We start from the raw sequence: 20,646 nt of genomic DNA, 5'->3' as shown, positions 1-20,646 counted from the left end.
AGACCAGTGAGATGATCATTAATGTGTAAAAGCCTCTTTGCTTGTCTAGGATTTACTCTCTGATCTCTAAAGAATTCTAGGAATTGGAAATTTCAAAATCAATATATAAAATAAGTAAACCAGAAGTGTTGCCCAGAGGGAAAAAAGTCAAAGTCCACATCAACAGAAACCCATTTTAACCCTTGGCAAAGTATGCCACCTAAGACAAATTATCAAACTGTCGAGTGCAGGCAGCCATGTGTCACTGAATAGCAGAAACCACATCTTAGGCCATTTCACTGTGTGAGACAGTGGAGGGTTTAGTCTTCCCTACACCTCAGCTACATACAGGTAGTGCCTGACTCTGCTTGGCCCAGGACACAAAAATGTATGAGGTTAAATAAAGATCATTGTGTACATAGCAAAAAAAAAAAAAAAAAAAAAAAAGATGTAATTATAAGACAGGGGAAAGAAGGCATGAGATGTTTGAGGCACATAATGCCATATGACTTTGAAGTAAGCATTTATTTATCTAGTAGAGGACATATACATTTTTAAAATTATTTTTGAGGTTATAATATAACTACATCATTTCATTTGTTCTTTATCTCCCTCTAAGCCCTCCCATATTTCACTTTATTGATGAAGAAATAGTATAGTGAACATAGAACCAGTTACCATTAATTGAGGTTATCAAATACTCCCTGGGGTAGAACTGTGCTACATACTTTATGGAGTTGTAAGCTCACTTATTTTGTTCACACCAGTGTCAAAGAAAACATGAGCTGGGCACACAGATGCACTATGCTGCCTTCCCATGGCCTTGTGGGCAATCTGATGTAATGATGGCTATGCCATTACAGGAAAGTATGGTCATACATGCAGTCGGTCATTAACCAATATGTCCTTATGTGACTCATGGCAATATTGGTTAGTATGTACACCAGGAATGGGCCTTCTTCCGGGGCATATTGACATTTTGTCCTCTCTAAGTGCCACTGCTTTACCTTCGGGTTATAATGCCTTCATACTGTTTGCCTTTTTAAAATGAAATTCAGTGGGTGTGTGGTGCTTATCTATAATCCAAGGGCTCAGGAGATGGAGAGCAGGTCAAAAGGTCACGTCACTCTAAATCATATAGCAAGATCTCATTTAACACAATAGTGGTCCAGGGCTATTGCATCAAGAAAGGGGTCTCATATGGCATAGCCAAAGATCCAAGGCCCTGCATCTTGTCTCCAGCACCATGATAACAATAACAGCATCAATAGTGATTACAATAAAAATGAGATTAGAGAATTAAGCATCCTCCCCTAGAGATTGAATTCTAAGTCCCCAGAAACTGGTTTTCTACCTATTTTTATTTATTTATTGGTGTTTCTGGAATATGAAGAGCAACTCAGAGCTTTTTAAAAAAGTAGATTTAGGTCCTAAAGCACCGATGACACAACTTTGGTTTTAACTACTGGCTACAAATTTGTCCTCATTCATTCTGGGGATAGCGGAGGCCCTTTACTAAATGGGATATTCTGTTTCCCTGCTATGGGTTTCAGTATGGGACTGAACAGGAAGTGAGCAAGCACATTGCCATCTCATAGAAATGAAGAGGGCTTGGAAAGAGGAAGAATACTTATTCTACAGGCATCCTTCCACAAGAAGTATCTTTTTGCTGTCCAGGAGTCAGAAATGAACCCAATGTTCATACGTATTTGACCAGGTACATAGTCAAAGATAATTTACATCCAGAGTGGATTGCTCATGCAGCAGGGAATCATGAATGTCCCCAGTATTATTTCCTAACATTTGTGAATACCAAATGCATGAATGGCTATAAGGAGAAGCTGGGATTTAAAAAACTGAGTCATAAAACCAATCCCTATATCCAAAGTGCACACACCTACTCTCCTCTGTGGGGGTGGCCACTCTGAGTGTTCCCATCTTTCCTGAGAATGTTCTAAGGGGCACACTAAGCCAGGAACCCTTGACATCTTTTATTAGTCATTTCTTTCAAAATCTTAGGATATGCTCTATACTTCCTTTCAGTAGATTCAATGGCTGGTTTCTAAATATTTATCGATGGTATTATCTTTAGGGTATGACTAGTCTATTTGCTAAAGCCTGTTGGCTGGATGAGTTTGAAATTGATCCCAGATGCTAAAATAGGAAGAGAAAGAAGAATGCGCCTCAGCAGTGAACCATCAGCATGTAGAAAAAAATTCCTCAAGACAGGCCTGCAAGGTTCAGGAGGCCTGCTCCCCTTCCAGAGAAAGTTGACTTGATAAGACTATTGACTTTGTTTCCTAGGGTTAGAAGAGATGTAAGCAATAGAAAGGGAGACTGCAAATGATTTATCCCACTCTCTTGGTGAGTTCATGCTGTATTAAAGAAAAGAAAAGAAAAAAAAAAAAAAAAAAAAGGCTTTCCTTTTGGAGTAGTTTAAGCCAAAAGCTAGCCCAGATTTTAATTCTGAACTTCTGACCTATGTCTTCTGTCTGTCTGTGTTGTCCGTCCCTAGCACAGGGCTTTGCTCCATATTTATTGAACATCACAGAAAGCATGGTGTTGGAAAGAAATGGGGAACCTGTTGTCTTAATCACTTTTATGATAGGCTCCAAATGAAGAAATTACATTACTAACCCATTGACCCAGAACTGTGCTCAGAACTCACACAGATATTATTAACTTGTATGTATACATGTTTCTTCCAACATTTAAGGTAGGCACTTGTTTTCTTTCAGGTTGCTTTCAAACTATTGGCTATTTTCAGCAAATGATTGTTTCAGCCAGCACATGTGTGTGTGCGCGCACACACACACACACACATTCTGCATTGGGCCATGGAATTATATATAATTTGAGATGAATGCTATTTCCTTAGCTTAAGGTATAAAAATTGATTGGAGGAGAAATTGAAGGCATAGTAAGATTGGTTCCATTGTCTTCTTAAAGGCAAGCTTGTACTTAAACAAGTGAGGCACAAAGTTGGGAAACAGATTGAGTACACAATAGGGGAACAGACAGAGTATATAATTTTAAATGGCCTCAAGCATATTATTAATCTGATTGTTGCAAGATCTGTCAAATGTTCAGTCTCTGAAGTAAAAAGATATGTTCAAGAAAAGCTTCTATCACATTAAATTTTAAAAGATTTTTTTTTTTTTTACAAAAAAAAAAAAATGTTATTTCTATCCATCAATTAGGTGAGGAAAGGTCCTGGCAACTGCCCCAAATGTTTATCCAAAGTGGAACAGGTAGACAATGATACTGAACTTCAAAATATGTGACAGCATATGTTTGAGTAACAGGATTAAGTTTTTCATTTTAATCCTATTAAAATGGGAATTCTTTAATAATGAAATGGGAAATATCCCTAATTATACAGGTAACACTTTTGTATATTCGTGTTAGAATAAGGCAAAAGACTAGAATTTGTGGTGTATACCTATAATCCCAGCACTTGGGAGGTGGAGACAAGAGGATTACATTTTCAAAACCGAAGCTGTGAGACACAGGCCTCTGAAATAAGCAAACAAATGGACAAGCAAAACACCCAACCCATCCTGTGAAAGAGCACAGAACAGACCACAAAGACAGAAACAAACACACAAAGGCAAGACGTGCAAACAGGATAGAGACTTATAAAGTAAAACTAGATGCTTTCCACCATTATGTTCTTTACCTCAGAGAGCAAATTTCTGCCTCAGGGACACAAATCATGCAGGCGTTAAACGTAAAGGGAGTATCTCATAGGTATGGGGGGATTACGGGAAAAGAGGACAGCATTTGCTGTTAGAGAGAGGAACGCGCAAGACTTAGTAAGACATTAATATTTGACGGGAACTAGGGAGTATAATTGGTTTTCTAAAGGCACAGATGGGAATAAGAGGGACCCTGCAGAGAGCGCAGGGGTGAGGTGAGGCCTGAGCCACTGGCAAGTGTACACAGCACGAGGTACATACAGGTTGATGTAGAAACGTGAAAGGACAGTATGACAACATTAAGGAGAAATCTGAACAGGCACATACATTCACAGTCCATGAGATTGCCTTTTCTCTGAAAGATGTGTGTGTGTGTGTGTGTGTGTGTGTGTGTGTGTGTGCAGGTGTGTATTCTCATGTTTATGTTTGTGCAGGGATAGATACACATGTCTGTATATGCATGTGGATGCTAGGGTTCAATTTTAGCTGTCATTCCTCAGTAGCTGCTCACCTTCCTTTTTTGAGACATGTGACTCACTTCATTAGGACTTGTTGATTATGGTAGGCTTGCCAGCCATTCAGCCCCAAGAATCTTCCTGTTTCTGTTTCTGTCTCCCCAGTTCTAGGATTTCAAGCTTCCCTAGTCTGAACTCAGCTTCTTATATTTGCACAACAAAGACACAATTTACTGAATGAGGTACCTTCCTAACAACTGAAGTGAACGTTTGTTTATTTATTTTTAATTAATTTCTCCCCATGTGTCAGTATGTTCATAGTGCACATGAGTGCAGGTGCCCTTAGAGGACAGCTAGATTCTCTGGAACTGGTATTACAGGTAGTTGTGAGTGCTGGGAACTGAATTCTGACCCTCTACAGGGGCACAAACCTTGTACCACTGAGCTGTCTCTCCAGCCCCTCTGCAAAAGTTTTAAATAAATGAATTATCAGCCTTGTTTCTGATTTAAATCCTGGATTTGTCAACAGATAAGCATATGTACAAATTGGGAACAGAACCCATTTAAAAGACAACTTGGTGCAGTCTATTCGAGAGAGGCTGACAGCATTAAAAAGACAATGTTAATAACTTTGAAAACATTTGGCAGTTTAAATACTGCTGATCCTAAAGTCAGGCAGCACCTCATTCTATAAACCAGGGTGAGTTAAGAATGGGAGGGAAGGCAGGTGTTATATACAGGAAAGGGCTGAAAGGGTAGAAAAAAGAAACTGACTGAAGCCAGACCCATCATTTCAAACTCAGTCTTCTTATAAAGGTGAAAACTGTGGGGTTTTCATAGCCAAGAACCCCCACCCCCAGTTGGCCTGACTAAAGGTTTGTTCTCTTCTCTGTCTCTTGATGGCCTGGAAAGTCACATGACCACAGTGCTGGCTTAGTGCTCTGTCTCTGCAGCAGGTGGCTCTGCTTTGCCTCAGTCTCTTAGAGCTGGTGCAGGAAACAGCAGGACATCCTTTCAGCCTTCTCAGCAGGAGGGCAGGTGTGGCTTTAGGCCACCAAAGGGCTCCTTTCATCTACCATTTTGTCCAGGAGACTTACTCATTTGCACCTTGAAAGACAGAGAAAGTCTCAGAAGCAAGCACTTCAGTCTTCGTTGTCACCATCCTTTCTCTGGCCTCCAACCCTTTGGCTTAGCTCTGTTTACCATGAAGTTTTCCTAGTATTTTCCCAATGACTCTCCTATTTGAACTCACACTTGAAGGCTTCTAAAATGATACGAGCAAGACAATTTTGAAAACTATAACAAATATACCGTGTACAAAGATTTCGGGTAATTGACCAGGGAGCACCTGGCCTACCTCACTCTTCTGCTTTTAGAGCTAGAAGCTTCTTGATTGGTTTTACATTTTGGCTAAAGCCCATCTGTGTTTCAATTCTTGTTATTGGTTTATTTTTACTTTCATTATTAAGCATTTCCCCTCAGATTTCTGTCTCCCAGACTGCCTTCCTTGTCCTTTCTGGTCTATGCCTCTCCCTCACTGGCTTCTTTTCACACTGAACAAGACAGTGAAGGTCACCACACTTCACTCCATCAAGCCTCCCTCCCCATTCCACCATCCTCCGGGTTTGTGTGTCAGAATATTTGCCTCAAATTCAAGTACGGGAATGACTAGGAAAAGCAAAACACACATTAAAAACGATTTCTTTTTTAAAAAAATCATAAAAGGTCAAATATTTAGTCTTTGAAATTAGCTACAGTTTTTGGAAATAAAAAAAATGTTCAGTGAATGATCTGGCCATGTTTGCTTAAGTAGCTCCTACTGGTTTATACTCATAGTTGTTATGAATGAGGAAAGCGCAGCCTCTATACATAAAATGAGCTGCAGCGTGGTAGAAAATCATCCATTACAGTCTTAATTGAGTTATTGCAGCAAAAAAACAGTTTGTGTTGCACATTTTAATCTCATTATTATTTAACTCTCATTAGAAGCTGGCTCTGCTCTCTCTGCTCAGCGCTGCTCACCTCGAAAGAGCCCATCATTTTCCCCCCACGGAAAAGCTTTCTGAAAGAAAAAGAATTACACAGGCGGCTTTAAATTTCAGCATACCTGCCTCCACCTAATTGCCTAAGGAATCTAGGAAGCTCTTTAGCAATCATTTCTCCCATTTCCACAGCTAGCACTTAAAATGACATTGCCCGTGATAAATTGAAAGTATGTGCACATGAGAAATACCCATTCAAGGTGTTCTTCGGAGCTCTCATTAAGTCTCCAAGTGTCTGCACTTAATGGTGGGTTACAATATAAGGTTGGAAAACTTCTTTTGGAATTTTGATCATTTCTCGCTCAGAACCAGGGCAGTGCAATGTGTTTCAGCTCAACTTTGGTGCTTTTTTGGCAGTCAGGGTGTCTCGGAGAGTGATTGAGGCCAAGGAAATCGATGCTAACGTTATTGTACAAACCTTAATGGTAAATGTAACTACATGGTTAATTTAATTGAGTTCCCATGGTTGTTGAGAACACCGGAGGGCTAGGAGGGTTTCCCATCAGAATGTGGGGACATGTCTAGGGCCTCTCTTCAATCATTTAAAGCTCTTCAAAGGTGGGTCTTCACAATGTGATTTTCTGCTGATAGCCTCCAAGTGTGTGGGCTGAGACTGTTTAGCCTGACTGGTGTGTGAATATCATCCCAAGTACGAATCTTTTGCTTAGGCTGTTCCAGAAGAAAAGGTCATTATGGATTCCTGTGAAAAGAGCCTGTGTTGACATTCGACAGAACCTATTATCTTGAGACACTACACATGGCTGTGAACTGGAGTCATACCTATAAGCAGACAGTCTCAGACCCAGCCACCAACTTAAGGTGACACATTCAGGGAAGAAATTCTTCTAATAATCAAGAGACCCTTGTGTTATGTGGAACTGAAAGACAAGGAGAGTTTTAGATTATGGACAGGGCTCAGAGTATCATTGTCCTGTAACAGGAGCAATTCCTATAATACATATTAGGTAAGAAGAAAAGCTCATTTCAAAGACCTGATAACAATGTTTTGAATTAATTAAACTTTCCTCTTTACTGGGACCTGTCAGAAAATTAAAAGATAAGTTTTAACAGTGATTTGTGTCTTTGTCTTTTTTGTTTGTTTTTGTTTTTTTCTAAATTTGAGCCTCTATCATTGACCAGACATGTACTATATTAGCATTACAAAGATGAATGAGATAAGATTCATTTTCTCAGTAAGTTCCCATATAAGGGAAAAAATATGTTTTCCCAGAGTTCAAGTGTGAATTATTTGAGAATACAAACTTGAAAGCATTTTCTTTTTCTTTTTCTTATTTGAACATTTTTATTAGATATTTTCTTCATTTACAATTCAAATGCTATCCTGAAAGTCCCTTATACCCTCCCCCCATCCTGCTCCCCAACACACCCATTCCCGCTTCCTGGCCCTGGCATTCCCCTGCACTGGGGCATATAATCTTTGCAAGACCAAGGGCCTCTCCTCCCAGTGATGGCCGATTAGGCCATCTTCTGCTACATATGCAGGTAGAGACATGAGCTCAGGGGGTACCGGTTAGTTCATATTGCTGTTCCCCCTATGAATGCACTGAGCCGTATGTTCCGTCAAGGGTACATTGCAAAAAGACCATTGCTTAACTTTTATTAAACAGCGAGTCAGCTTCTCTAGGAGGAAGGGTTAGCTTTGCCAACAGCGCTCTGTTGGATTCCTCGTTTTCCTTCAAAGAAGTTTAAGAGGGAAATTCATGGAAAACAAACAAAACAAAAACCAAACCAAACAAACAAAAGAAAACAAAAAAAGGCCAAGGGCAACCCTATCATTTTATCAGAAATGGATGTGGCCTCATTTCTTCTAAGTATACATTTTCATAGTTTACATTGTTCTCTAGTAGATATACAAATATCCTTTCTGACATTTCTAATCAAATTCCTTATCTTTAAGGAGCTAATACAAGCACCATCTACAAGAGTCTTTCTTTGCTATCATTTCCCCAAACTATAATAGAGTAACTACACACAACACTCATATTGTGCTGGGTATTATCAGTAATCTGGAGGTGGTATAAAATATGCAGAATGATGGTCAAAGATAAGTACAAAGATGGTGCCATTTTATCAGAGGGACTTGAGCGTCTGTGGATTTGAATGTGTCTGGCAAGTACTAGACTCCATCTCTTAAAGATAGCAGCAGTTCTGGCCCATGGCTCAGCTGCCAAGGAGCCCTCCACACACTCGGAGTTCCCCAGTTTGAATCCCTGCAAAGGCTTTTGGCTGCATGGTGACCATGTCCTTTGTTGGGGCTGGCAAGATGGCTCAGTGGGTAAGAGCACTGACTGTTCTTCCAAAGGTCCTGAGTTCAAATCCCAGCAACCACATGGTGGCTCCCAACCACCAATAATGAGATCTGACACTCTCTTCTAGTGAATCTGAAGTCAGCTACAGTGCACTTATATATATAATAAAATAAATCTTTAAAAAATATTTTTTATAATAAAATAAATCTTCAAAAAAAGATAGCAACGACACTGTGTGAGGTGTGTGTGTGCGCGCACGTGCATGCTTGTGCACAATGTGTTTATGGATACATATTCACACACATACATGAACAACATGCACGCATCATGGAATGTGTGGATAGTTTTTTTTCCCCTTTGGTCTTAAACTAAATTCTCCCAGAGACTTTTAATCCTTGTGAGAATTATTTCCACAATCTTTTATTTTTCTTCCTACTCCTATTCCTTTCCAATATTAATTGGTTTGCCTGGATTTAGCATTCTTTTTCATACCCGCCTGCTGTTTCTATTATTCCTAAGGCAGATAATTAACCTTATATTAAAGAGTGACAGAAGATTAACACCTCCCAAAATAGAAGTTGGAGGACAGGTTCTAAAAGGTAGCTTTTGTACCTCACTTTGGGGTTTAGGGACCAGGTTGTTGTCTTTTTTTGTGTGTTTGATTTTGGCTTTTGTTGCTTTTGAATTCTTTGTTCATTTATGCCCATGTAGTTCATAGTGATGTTTATGGATAAATCACATCGAAACAAACACTGAATCAGCTAAACGCCTTGCCATATTTGTATTCTGAGTTTAGAGCAAATGTTCTGGTTTCACATTATGGTTAAATTTTTTCCATTATAATAATTATGGTTAGATCTATGCATTCAAGCAGTAGAGACAGAAGGCCCTTAAATTGGACTACATAGCAAGGCCCCCAAATCAGGAAAAAAATAAGAAAGAAATGGTGGCTCAGGAAAAAACAAAAAACAAAACACAAAACACAGATTGTGAGATGAAACAACAGGTCACTTTACATTTTCATGCTCCTAACCGCGCTCCAGAGTGCCCCTCAGCACAGAGATGACTTCATAGAAAAAGTGCCTCTACTCATTGCTAAGTACTGGCATTAATCAGTGCCACACTCCTGGGTGACCACAGGGGAGACAGAGGGGGCTCTGCGGCTGTCTCATCTGCCTGGTTTAAGCCTTTAAGCAGATAATACAGGGGCTTAAAGGCTGATATGAGGTAGGTGAAGCAGCTTATTCTTCATTTCTGAACATTCTGTCAGGTGAATCAAGGGCAAATAGCAGCTAAAAAGTCAGATAGAATATCTATTTCGTGTTTCTATACTTAGATGTCTTCATTACTGAAGTGGAGGACTTGATTACTGTTAGGGGTTTTGGAGGCCTAATAATCAAAATTTCTTCCACTTCTACTTGAGTTGAGCACATCAATTGAAGAAAAGGGAATAAATAGACAGGGGTGAGAGAATAACTTTAATGCCACTTATTTGTGCACTCATGTATCCCTGAAGTCCACTTGTCTGAGCACTCTTGATAACTCATTTGAGACAGCCTCCCTAGAGGAAGCCTGGGTGTAGACTTCTAGCCACAAGAGAAAGATGGGCCCTGGGGGCTTGCTTCTCATTCTGTAGTTATACCTGACTAGCTGATGTGCCCATGAACCTGGTTCCCCTGGAGTTGGTGACATGAGCAGAGAGCAGGGCATAGCAAATGATGTCTACATGTGCCAAGAAACCGGAACACAGAGAAAAGACATTCCTGAGTCTCAAGTATATAAAATATTTCAAGTTCATTGTTTATTGCCAAGTATGCTAGTCAGGCATTATGTATGTTGTATCATTTGACTTTCAAATATTTTACTCCACCCCAGCCCTGACATCAGGCCCCAAACAGCATTGTAAAGAATTGATTCTAAGCATTGTTCTCGCTATTTTATGGAAGAGTAGAATGAGTCTTTGTGTCTTTGTGAAATTATTGAACCTGCTCAAAGTAGGGTAATTATAATAGTTAAGAAGCAAATCCAGACTTGTCTTACACGAAAGCCTGTTCTCCTCACCCAGGTATTTTGCATATAAAGAAATCTGATGGCATTCATCCAAGCAAATTAGATTTTTTTTTTTTTTAGTTGAAAATCACTCTTAAACTGTGAGGTGGGAATTAGGTGACTTATTGATATAAAGTATAGAATATGATTTTTAAAAAAACAAACCAAAACAACTTTTTACTTTGAAACCATTTTAGACTTACAGAAAAGAAGGGAAAATGGCACAAAGATTTATCTCCCCTTGGGTCATTCCTGGACTTCCCTTACTGTGAGCATCTTACAAAACCATGGCATAATTATTGAGGTGGGAAATTGATCCTGGTACAGAGCTAACAAAACTGCAAGCTGTATTCAATTTCACCGTTGGTTTACTGTTGGCTGTGACACATTTTTAGGGCAGGGTTGCTCTTATATAGGTTTCCACATCCCAGTGCCTGATGGTGAGTGTGATCTAGAGCTGGTGACAGCTGCCTGACTGTAGAATGGGTAAATGAATGAATGGGCTGTAAGTCCCACACTACAGCTTGGGGATTCTTGTGTGGATTTAAGTCACGGAGATGGGAAGCACAGAAGGCTGTCGGAGGCTTTGATTTGAATGTTTGCTGTAGAACTAAATCCCACCTTAGACTTGGTGAGGAGGAGACTTTTAGAATTAGGAAAATATTTTAACAACACCAGGGAGGGTGTTCCAACAAGATGGAAGAAATAGATCACAGCATAATCTGCCACTAGGCGGAGTCTCTGGTAGAAGGTTCATCCCCCCCCTCTCTCTGTCTCTCTCTCTGTCTCTCTCTCTGTCTCTCTCTCTGTCTCTGTCTCTGTCTCTGTCTCTCTCTCACATACACACACACAGACACACAGACACACACACACACACACACCTACACACAGAGAGACACTCTCTCTCACATACACACACACAGACACACAGACACACACACACACACACACACACACACACACACACACACACACACACACACACACGTGTGTGTGTCTGTGGTTCTTACACTGGCAAGAAAAGAAACCAGCAGTTTCTAGTCTGTTCAGTTTTTCATCCCAGGGTGAATGCAAGTGTTAAGTAAATCTGTAGAAGTTCCCTCTTTAAAGGGAACTCCACGCAGGACATTTTAGGCTTCACTGTCTTTTGGATTGAGTTCAGTTCTGATACTATGAATTTGCCAACAGTGCTTTCTGACCACACACTATTTATTATAACTTTGTAAGCAGAAGAGTATGTAACCTGGTCAAAGGCAATAAATAATCAAAGCACAAAATCCTTATCAATATTTTGATGCATCTCAACTAGCCTGTCCCAAGGCTCGCTACTCCTTTTTACTTCTTGTTAGTAACACTTAAAAATATTAATGTAACAAATTCTAGAGAGGCAATAATATAGAATTATTCTTTATTAGACATAACCAGTGTTCAAAAAATATATGAAAAGCAATTTTCTCAAAAACTGCAACCAACATTCTAAAGGTTTTCTTTATTTTATCTTTTAGATGGAAGATGTCATAGCACGTATGCAAGACGAGAAAAACGGAATTCCCATCCGTACCGTCAAAAGCTTCCTTTCCAAGATCCCCAGTGTCTTCTCCGGTAAGTGGCCATCCAATACAGGTATCTTTTCTTCCACATGAGTCACATAACTGGTTTTTAAACTACATTCATCATGGTTGTAAGCCTCTGGAAATGAGTGGAAGACATGGTATGTACCAAGAGTCATAGCCCAACATGGAGTTACTTGGAAAGACAGAATGAACATATATGAAATAAGAGAAAATATCAATATGAAAACAATTAATGATATGTAAAACTATGCCATGGACACTAGGTGTGGAGGTTGAAAGAGTAAGAGATGATCCAGGAGAAGTCAGGGAAGGCGTCTAGAAGCACAGACTGCTCAGAATTGGCAAGATCTGGAAGGGTCACCTCACCTGGAGGACATAGTCACTTCAGCTGTGTCTACGAGCTGGGAAATGGCACGGAGCAAGCAGGCAACCATGCAGGAATGGTTGTGGCCATAATGCGGTTCTTTAAAAGCTAAGCACAGGACTCAGATTCTGACAAATAGGTATGACAAAGAGCTTTAAATATTTTTATATAATGTCATGGTGAGGGGCTTGGGGAGATGGCTGTGTCTGTAAAGGGCCTATCATACATGACTCAGGAGTCAATTTTGGCTCTATGTAACCCATGTCAAAAGTTGGACATGATGGGGAATACTAGCCCTGGAGAGGGAGGGATGAAATAGTGATGGGAAAATTCCCGAATACACTCGCCAGCTAATCTGGCCTAATAATGAGCTTCAAGTTCAGTAATAGACTCTGCTAAAGGTGGAGAATAGTGAAAAAATGCTCCTGAGGGATAACATGGGGACTATACAAGCACACTCTCATGTATCTGCATGCACATGCCTACATATGTGCACATACTGAAAAAGAAATGCATGCTAAGATGTGTGGGTATGGCTCTTTTAGGAAACATCTGTAGACTAAGTCTTTAACACCTAGGGATTGAACGCAAGGAAATGTAAGAGAATTTTGTAACTGGGCATGTAGGATAAGAGAGGACACAGATCATTTTTGTCTTTATCTTGTGACCATGACCAGAGAAGTAGAGATTCCTTTTCGGAAATAGGAGACTATGAGTATCATTGGAAATGGTGTAAAACCAAAGAGAAAGAATGGACAGTATCCAGCTAAAAATGTGTGCACTGACTTCATGAGCCTCTGGCAGACCCAGTCGTGGAGGCCCGAGTAGAATAGGCATGACTCAGCCTGGCTAGGAAAGAAGCAGTTGACCCCACATCAACCAAAGCCTGAGACGTAGCCATTATGAGACTCAGGCTTGAGTGGGAGGGTGCATGGCAGGACCCTGTGCAAAAGCTGAGCATGCTTCCTCTTAAAGCAGGGTCAAGCAAGGGAAGGCCGTGATCAGGAAGTGGGAACACTGGACAAGAGCAAGACTGAACACTGAAGGGGCACCCAAGCAGGCTCTGGTATTGGGGTGTGACAGCTGTTAGTCTCAGAGAGAAAAGAGGGGCCTCAGTCTTGTGAGAGCGCCAGAAGAGTGACATGTCCCTAGTAACACAGGGTACCCCTTCCTTTCTTTTCATGTCTACCTAGTGTCTTGTCCTTCCTTTCTACACCCGAAACTTGATGCTATCAACACTATCCCCATCAGTCTACTTCGGAATATTCTATTATTAAGATGTATCTTTTTCAACAGTTCAGAGAATCCTTATGAAAACTACCTTAAACGTTCCCTCTCCCTTATTCTCTTCCCCTTCTCCATTCTTTACCCATCCACTCTTCCACCCTTTCTTGCCTAATCCCATATAAAAACAAACCAGTAATGAATGCCTTTAGAATGTTGAACTTTTCTAGAAAATTCCATTTTCATTATCTTGTAAACTAACCTTGCTCAACTCACAGTAGTCCTACCTACATCCTTGCCTTTCTAGCTTTCTTACAATAATATTTTTAAGTTTGGTTAACAGAAGATGATGAAGATAACAAGAAGACACTGTGCACCTGGAACATAAAAAGCCCCCAATAGGAATTTTGTGCTGGAATATTGCCTGTCTCTTAGTTTTACATTCTTTAGTTGTAAAATTTATCCATTTTACTGGGTTCTAAAATTACTGAGCAAGTTCTTCATATTTAGCAAATTCCTCCCTAACAAGTTACTGGAAGACATCTTCACTAAGAGCATGGTTGTGTTAATGGAAAAGTGGGCTTGGGTATAGAGCTTGGGAATACACCCTGTTGTAGGAAAGGACCCTGATATAGCTGTCTTTTGTGAGGCTATGCCAGTGCCTGGCAAACACAGAAGTGGATGCTCACAGTCAGCTATTGGATGGAACACAGGGCCCCCAATAGAGGAGCTAGAGAAAGTACCCAAGGAGCTGAAGGGGTCTGCAACCCTATAGGTGGAACAACAATATGAATTAACCAGTACCCCCTGAGCTCGTGTCTCTAGCTGCATATGTACCAGAAGACGGTCTAATCAGTCATCATTGGGAAGAGAGGCCCCTTGGTCTTGCAAACTTTATATGACCCAGCACAAGGGAAGGCCTGGGCCAAGAAGTGGGAGTGGGTGGGTAGGGGAGCAGGGGCGGGGGGGGTATAGGGAACTTTCGGGATAGCATTTGAAATGTAAATAAAGAAAATAATAATGATAATAATAATAAAATATACATTTAAAAAAAGAAAGTATAGCTATCATGAGAGTCATCTCTCATACTGCCACAGCCACAGATATGAGTGATTATTTTAGCCTGTGGTGTACATAGGTGTATACTGATGTATATATGCCTTTTTAAATTGCTTGCTTGTCCATGTTAATTTTCTGAGGTAAAGTGTCTTCCTGAACCTAGAGCTCCAAGTTCCAGCTGGGTTGACTGACTGATAAGCGCCTAGAATCTGTCTGTCGCCATCTCTCTAACATTAGGGTGACAAGCCTGCCACTTCCATGGATATTTTCTGTGGATTTCAGGGACCCGAATTAAGAGCCTCATGCTCATGCTACAAGTCTTTTACACACCAAGCATCTCTCGGCCTGTGTTTTATTGTCTTAATTTGGTGTGTGTGAGCACTGGATATAAATGTAGTAGAATGCTTAGGGGACACTTGAGACACAAATTCTGAGACAGTACCTAAGAAATGACTTCTGGGTGTCCCTGAGGGATTTTTGCCTCAGATCCTCCCAGGTCAAGTAAGGAAACCTATATCTGGCTATAAATAGCCCATCACAATATAAAATGAAAAATGAAATTCAAATATTCCCGAGCAAGGTTTATTAAATGTTCACTCAAATTTGTACCAGGGTATCTGCAAACTGGAAAAGATAACTATAGAGTTAAAGTCATGCCTGTAGGTTTTATGGAGCATTTTCTTTAAATGAGTTTCATAAGTCACATGCATGGAAACCATTTCCCTAGAATTCATATCCTGTAACTTAGGGAGTTTATTCATTCACAGCTAAAATCTTCAGTGAGGCAATCCACGGCCCTGCTATCTGTCAAAAATGCTTTATATTAGAGTCTGAAAGTAAGTGCAATAGAGATCAACATCCCAAATAGAGCTGAAAGGTTTATTAATATTAGAGGAAATAAGTGTTTCACATTTTAAAAGCATTTACTTTTTCTAATAATATTTTACAGCCGTGCTATTTTATCTTGGCTACATGCTATTTGAAAGAATCAAAATAGACAACATAGGCACTTTGTTGCTTAACAAGGCATTGAAATAGTATACTTTCGTGTTTTCTTCTTAGATCATATATTACATTATAAAAAGACTGAGTATTATTTGAATGTAGATTTTTGGTTTATATAACCACAGATGCCTTGAATGTTAAGACCTAATAAGCTTATAATACACAAAGGTCCTTAAATCCCAGTGAGAGGAATATTTGCTGTTTTAGTATTCTAATGTATTTACAGGTTTGAGTAAGCCTCCGAGGTCTGTTCTGCTTGTTTACATGAGACTCTGTCATTCAATGAATGCCCAGGTTGGCCTCATGTTTACAATCTTCCTCCTTGCTAGGGTTGTAGGAGTGCTACCCCATGCCTGGATAAGATTTTCTGTTTTGTTTTTACTGATGAATTTATCTTTATGTTGACTTTGGCATAAATATTACTTAGTAATTTATGAAATTGCTACATGTTTAGAAACTTTAAATATGGTAATTTATTTTTTACAATATTCAAAGTAATTATTGTTTGTTTCATAGAGAATGATTTGAAGGGTCAGGAAGTTCAACCCCTTGGCTCACTTTTGTACAGTATGCTAATATTTAATCTGTTGTGCCAATTTTGATAACCATTACTGTTCTGATCTCTGCCTTGAGTTTTCCTCAGTAAAAGCATATACTGTTTCAGCATGATAACGACATAGTGTTGCTTGTAGGACTCTGGGTACTACAGATGTTTCCATCTATCCTTCAGTCTGCGGTCCTCCAGATGGAAATCTTTTGCAGTGCTTATAAAAGGGACCTGGTCTTTGTTTCTCTGTAGTTTGTCATGACTTTGAATAAATCTCTCTAGTTTCTCTAAAATTTAGAGATTTCTTAAAGTTCTCTTTCATTATATAATAAGTGTAAAATTCAGAGAATTAGAAGTAGGAAAAGAAAAGGTTGTGTAGAGCTAGCATAGGCAGAGTCCCCCAGGCTGTCTGCCCTTGTGCAGACTATCGGAGAATAAATGAAACTCTAACTTAGTGATGGGATTCTCCCTCTACTTCTTTTCTCAAAGCAACACCCCTCGTGCTCATGGCTTTAATGATGATTTGTGTGCTAATACATTTGTATAATTGATACTTTTAAAATCTAATCTCCACTATTTCTTCTTGAAGATCTCAATGAAGCCTCAAATGCAACAAGTCCAAAATGAAATTCATTTCTGTACCTTAGCTTCTTCTCATTTCTTGCCATCATAAAGATTATTACGTGAAAAAAAACTGTCATCTCCTCGACTTTTCCTACAGCCTCTTCTTCTTCCATCTACTCTGCCAGCAGGTGTTGTCAATGTCTTGTTCAGAGTAGCCATGAAATACTTTGTCTCGTCTCCATTTATTCTAGTACTACTCTAGTGTGAAATATGTTCTTTGCTCAGAATAAAGGTCTACCTTACATGTATCTTCCCTTTCTACACAGCGTGGTTACTCCAGTATTTTCAAATCTCAAACCTGGCCATTTATTGTCTCTCTTTCATTTTAAGATGAAGCCAAAGCCTCAACAAGGTGTAAGCTTTGTCCTCTTATCTGTAAGGCCAGCCAACGAAGGCAAAGAAAAACTGGCTAGCAGGAGACAGGCCCATGGTGTAGCTGGTGCATGTTTACGGCATGGTGGGATTTGTAGAGAAGAAATGTAAACTCTTAACGGTTAGACTTGGAGGTTTAGATAAAATTTTTAACAAAGGATGATAAATTGTGGGGAATTGATGAGAATAAGGAAGGGAGTCTGAGACTAGAGAATCGTAGGAATATCAATGGGGGGTCATATTGGGAGGCAGGTGTGTGTATGTTTGTGTAGACAGTGAGGTTATTTTAATCAGTTTTGTTTGTGCAAGCTCACTTGATACCCATGCTTCATCGTAGCTGAAAGCATACGTTCTTTTTACTGGCACCAGGAAGTATCTTTCTTACGGTGTAGATATGCTTTGTCTTAAGTACAAAGGGCAGAAGCAGGAAGCCTGTATCTTCTGTTTCTCAGTTGTGTTAATCTCAAATTTTCAGTGCCCCAAAGTGTTTTTGGGGGGGGGGCAGTATATTCTGTTTCCCTTCATCCTTGAACAACATGCCATTATTGAACTCTAGGACTCTATTTCGTAGTGGTGCTTAGGTATAGAAATCACTGTCCAGTTCTGTATTCATCTCACTTTATCTTGGTGTGGATATTTCCTGTCATCATGTTTTTCTGTTTGAAATACTTCCTGCCCTTCCCCCATTTGCTCTGCTCACACATCATCTCTTCCTATCTACACTCATTTCCTTTCTTGAATCTTCTCCTAACGCCATGCTCCTTTTCCTCAGAGTTCTTTATTCCATCTAGGAATTATGCATGCGTTCACAGTAGCAGTTGGAAATGTCTTTCTCCTTGACAATCATTTAAACCACAGGGAGACTCCATATGCTCACTCTTGTCATCTCAGCATCCAAGTCAGCATCCAGCATAGGAGGTGGTCATTAGCTATCTGTTAGCTGGCTGAGCCATCATTATCATTTTTAGTGGGACATTTGCTTTCATGCTGATTTAGAAAGTGGTTACACTTTCATGTTTGTGTAGCTTTGTCAACATATGCAAATTATTTAGCTTTACAAAAGAACTTCTTGTAAAAAAAACCAGTACAATCTTTTCAATGATATTTGAGTGAACAGAAATTCTCTAAAGTCATTTTCACACTATTATCACATAAACGGAAACACAAGCACCAGTTTCTTGGTTTTAGACAATGGTATTTGAAGCTGACTAAGCCTCGGGATTGTAGAATCTTCCCTGGTAATCATAAATTATACATGACTTGGGTGTTTATGGCATTGGAAGAGCTTTTTTTCTGGCTTGAGGAAAGAAGACATAGTCTCTGACCATGAGACAACGATCATATTCTAGTCAGAATATAATGAGAGGGAGGGGCTTTCTACAACCTTGAGGTAGAAGCTTATAGAGTCCTGCCAGGGCTTCTAGGGTCAAAGACATTGTTTAGTAAAGGTACCAGTTACCTTAGAGTTTTTGCAAAGTATGAATTAGCCTCATCTGGATTGAAGGGAAGCCTTTAGGTAAGGCCAGATGCCTGTAAGTCCACACATCACTCTGCAGTAACCTTTCTGAAAAGATGGTGTATTTGCAGAGTACATGGACTTCATGAGTTTAAGGAGGGAAGACAGAAGACAGCAATTGGAATTCTGAGAAGATAGGTTTTTTTTTTTTTTTTTTTCAGAAGAATAAGAAGAGACTCATGTTTTAATATATTTTTTATTTATTCTTTGAGTTTTTTATATGTATACAATATATTTCAATCATTTATTCTCTACTCCCTTGCTCCATTTCCTCCTGGTTTTCTCCACTCCCAAGACATCTCCCAACTTCATAGCTACACGCACACACACACACACACACACACACGCACACGCACACGCACACGCACACACACACACACACACACACACCCCAATTTGTACAATCAGTGCTGTCTATATACCCACAGGTCTGAGCCATCAACTGGTCACTCTAACAAGGACAAGACGCCTTTCATCATGGTGTTACAGATTAAGTTCAACATCTTGAGCATTCTAAGCAACTGCCCTCTGCTGAGATAAACCCTTGGCTCTGTTTAGATCAGGGAAATAGTGTTATTGATGTTTAAAATAGCTTGCTCTTAAAAAGAAGGATAGAGAATATCAGCTTGTGGCTTATAATTGGAGCAGAGATTATAGAGGCCTGATCTGAGGTAAGGCAGTGAAAGTTTTAAAAATGCATAAGAGCCTTGATGTGTTACATAAGACTTCATAATAGCTCAATGGCAGGAATGGGGTAGGGGATAAGGCAGGTGAATTAAGAGAGGGACACTAGCAACAGTTACACCTATGTTTACACTGTTAGAACTAACATGCCATGATGTCAATGTACTCAGATACATTTTCTTTATGAAAGTGATAAGGGAAAATAATGTTTAATGTTAGTCTCTCCTGGAATAATCAGGATCAATGTTTGGCAAAATGCAAGACTCATAAGTCTGCAACACACAGGCCTTGTGAGCATAGATATCTATAACTTAGGAAGTAGACGAGGATCTGTCTTGGTGCTATAGTTGGTTAGAAATTGAAGGGATGTAACTTAGTAGAACAGGAACAGAAGCAAACGTGTTTGCTCTGGGAATGTTTCCCTGTTCAGGTGGATAATGTTGCTTGGCTGAGTTCACTCGGAGATTCAAGGAGCACAGAAGAATAAAGACCTCTTAATTACATAGAATAAACATTTATTTTTCCTTCAAATTACACCAGGATCTGTGTGCTGTGAGAACAAAAGGAAACATTATTGATGTGTTCATGAAGTAGAAGCTTAAAATCAAGACTTGGCCAAACCTCTGCTAATACCTCTAGACACATTGACCACCGCCATCCTTTAGATTAACCTAGCCTCAGAAGAAACATGCTTGCTGAGCTAGTGTTCTGGTAATAATTCATGCCCCTGACATTCAAAAATTTCCTTACTCTATAGAACCAGACAACAGGCTTCACTGTTGGAAGAACTCCATTGCCTTCTGTGGGTTGACTTGGAAGTTATTCTGTTTCCACTGTAAGCAGAAAGTGAACTGAAGTTCTCAGTTTCCATTATATATGTATGTATGTATATATATATATATATTATATGTGTGTTAAATATGTAATATATATGTTATACACACACACACACACACACACACACACACACACACACATGTAAGAACATTTAATGAAAAATCAGGTTGTGCTTTTGAAGGGCAGAGCAGAGAGGTATATGGGAGGGCCTGGCAGGAAGAAATGGAAGGGCAAAATATTGTAATCATATTAAAATCTCAAAATTTAACAAAAAAGGAGCAGTTTGTGCTGTATTTTAATTAAATATGAAGGCTGAGTGTAATAGAGCTTGATATATTCCTGTGTAA

At 39.6% G+C, this 20,646-nt stretch overlaps 1 protein-coding gene across 11 annotated transcripts in view; it reads left to right on the top strand.

The window, feature by feature from the left end:
* Rgs7 (regulator of G protein signaling 7) overlaps positions 1-20,646 on the top strand; it is a 400,387-nt gene that overhangs the window by 197,761 nt on the left and 181,980 nt on the right. For all 11 annotated transcript variants that reach the window (XM_029538601.1, XM_021197429.2, XM_021197428.2 and 8 more), the window contains one exon: positions 11,999-12,095. In XM_029538601.1, the coding sequence (XP_029394461.1) occupies positions 11,999-12,095 (97 nt within the window). The remainder of the gene's footprint in view (positions 1-11,998; positions 12,096-20,646) is intronic.

The sequence above is a fragment of the Mus pahari genome, chromosome 5 (genome assembly GCF_900095145.1).
Source record: "Mus pahari chromosome 5, PAHARI_EIJ_v1.1, whole genome shotgun sequence".
Taxonomy (NCBI): domain Eukaryota; kingdom Metazoa; phylum Chordata; class Mammalia; order Rodentia; family Muridae; genus Mus; species Mus pahari.
This window is presented reverse-complemented; position numbering and strand designations above follow the sequence as displayed.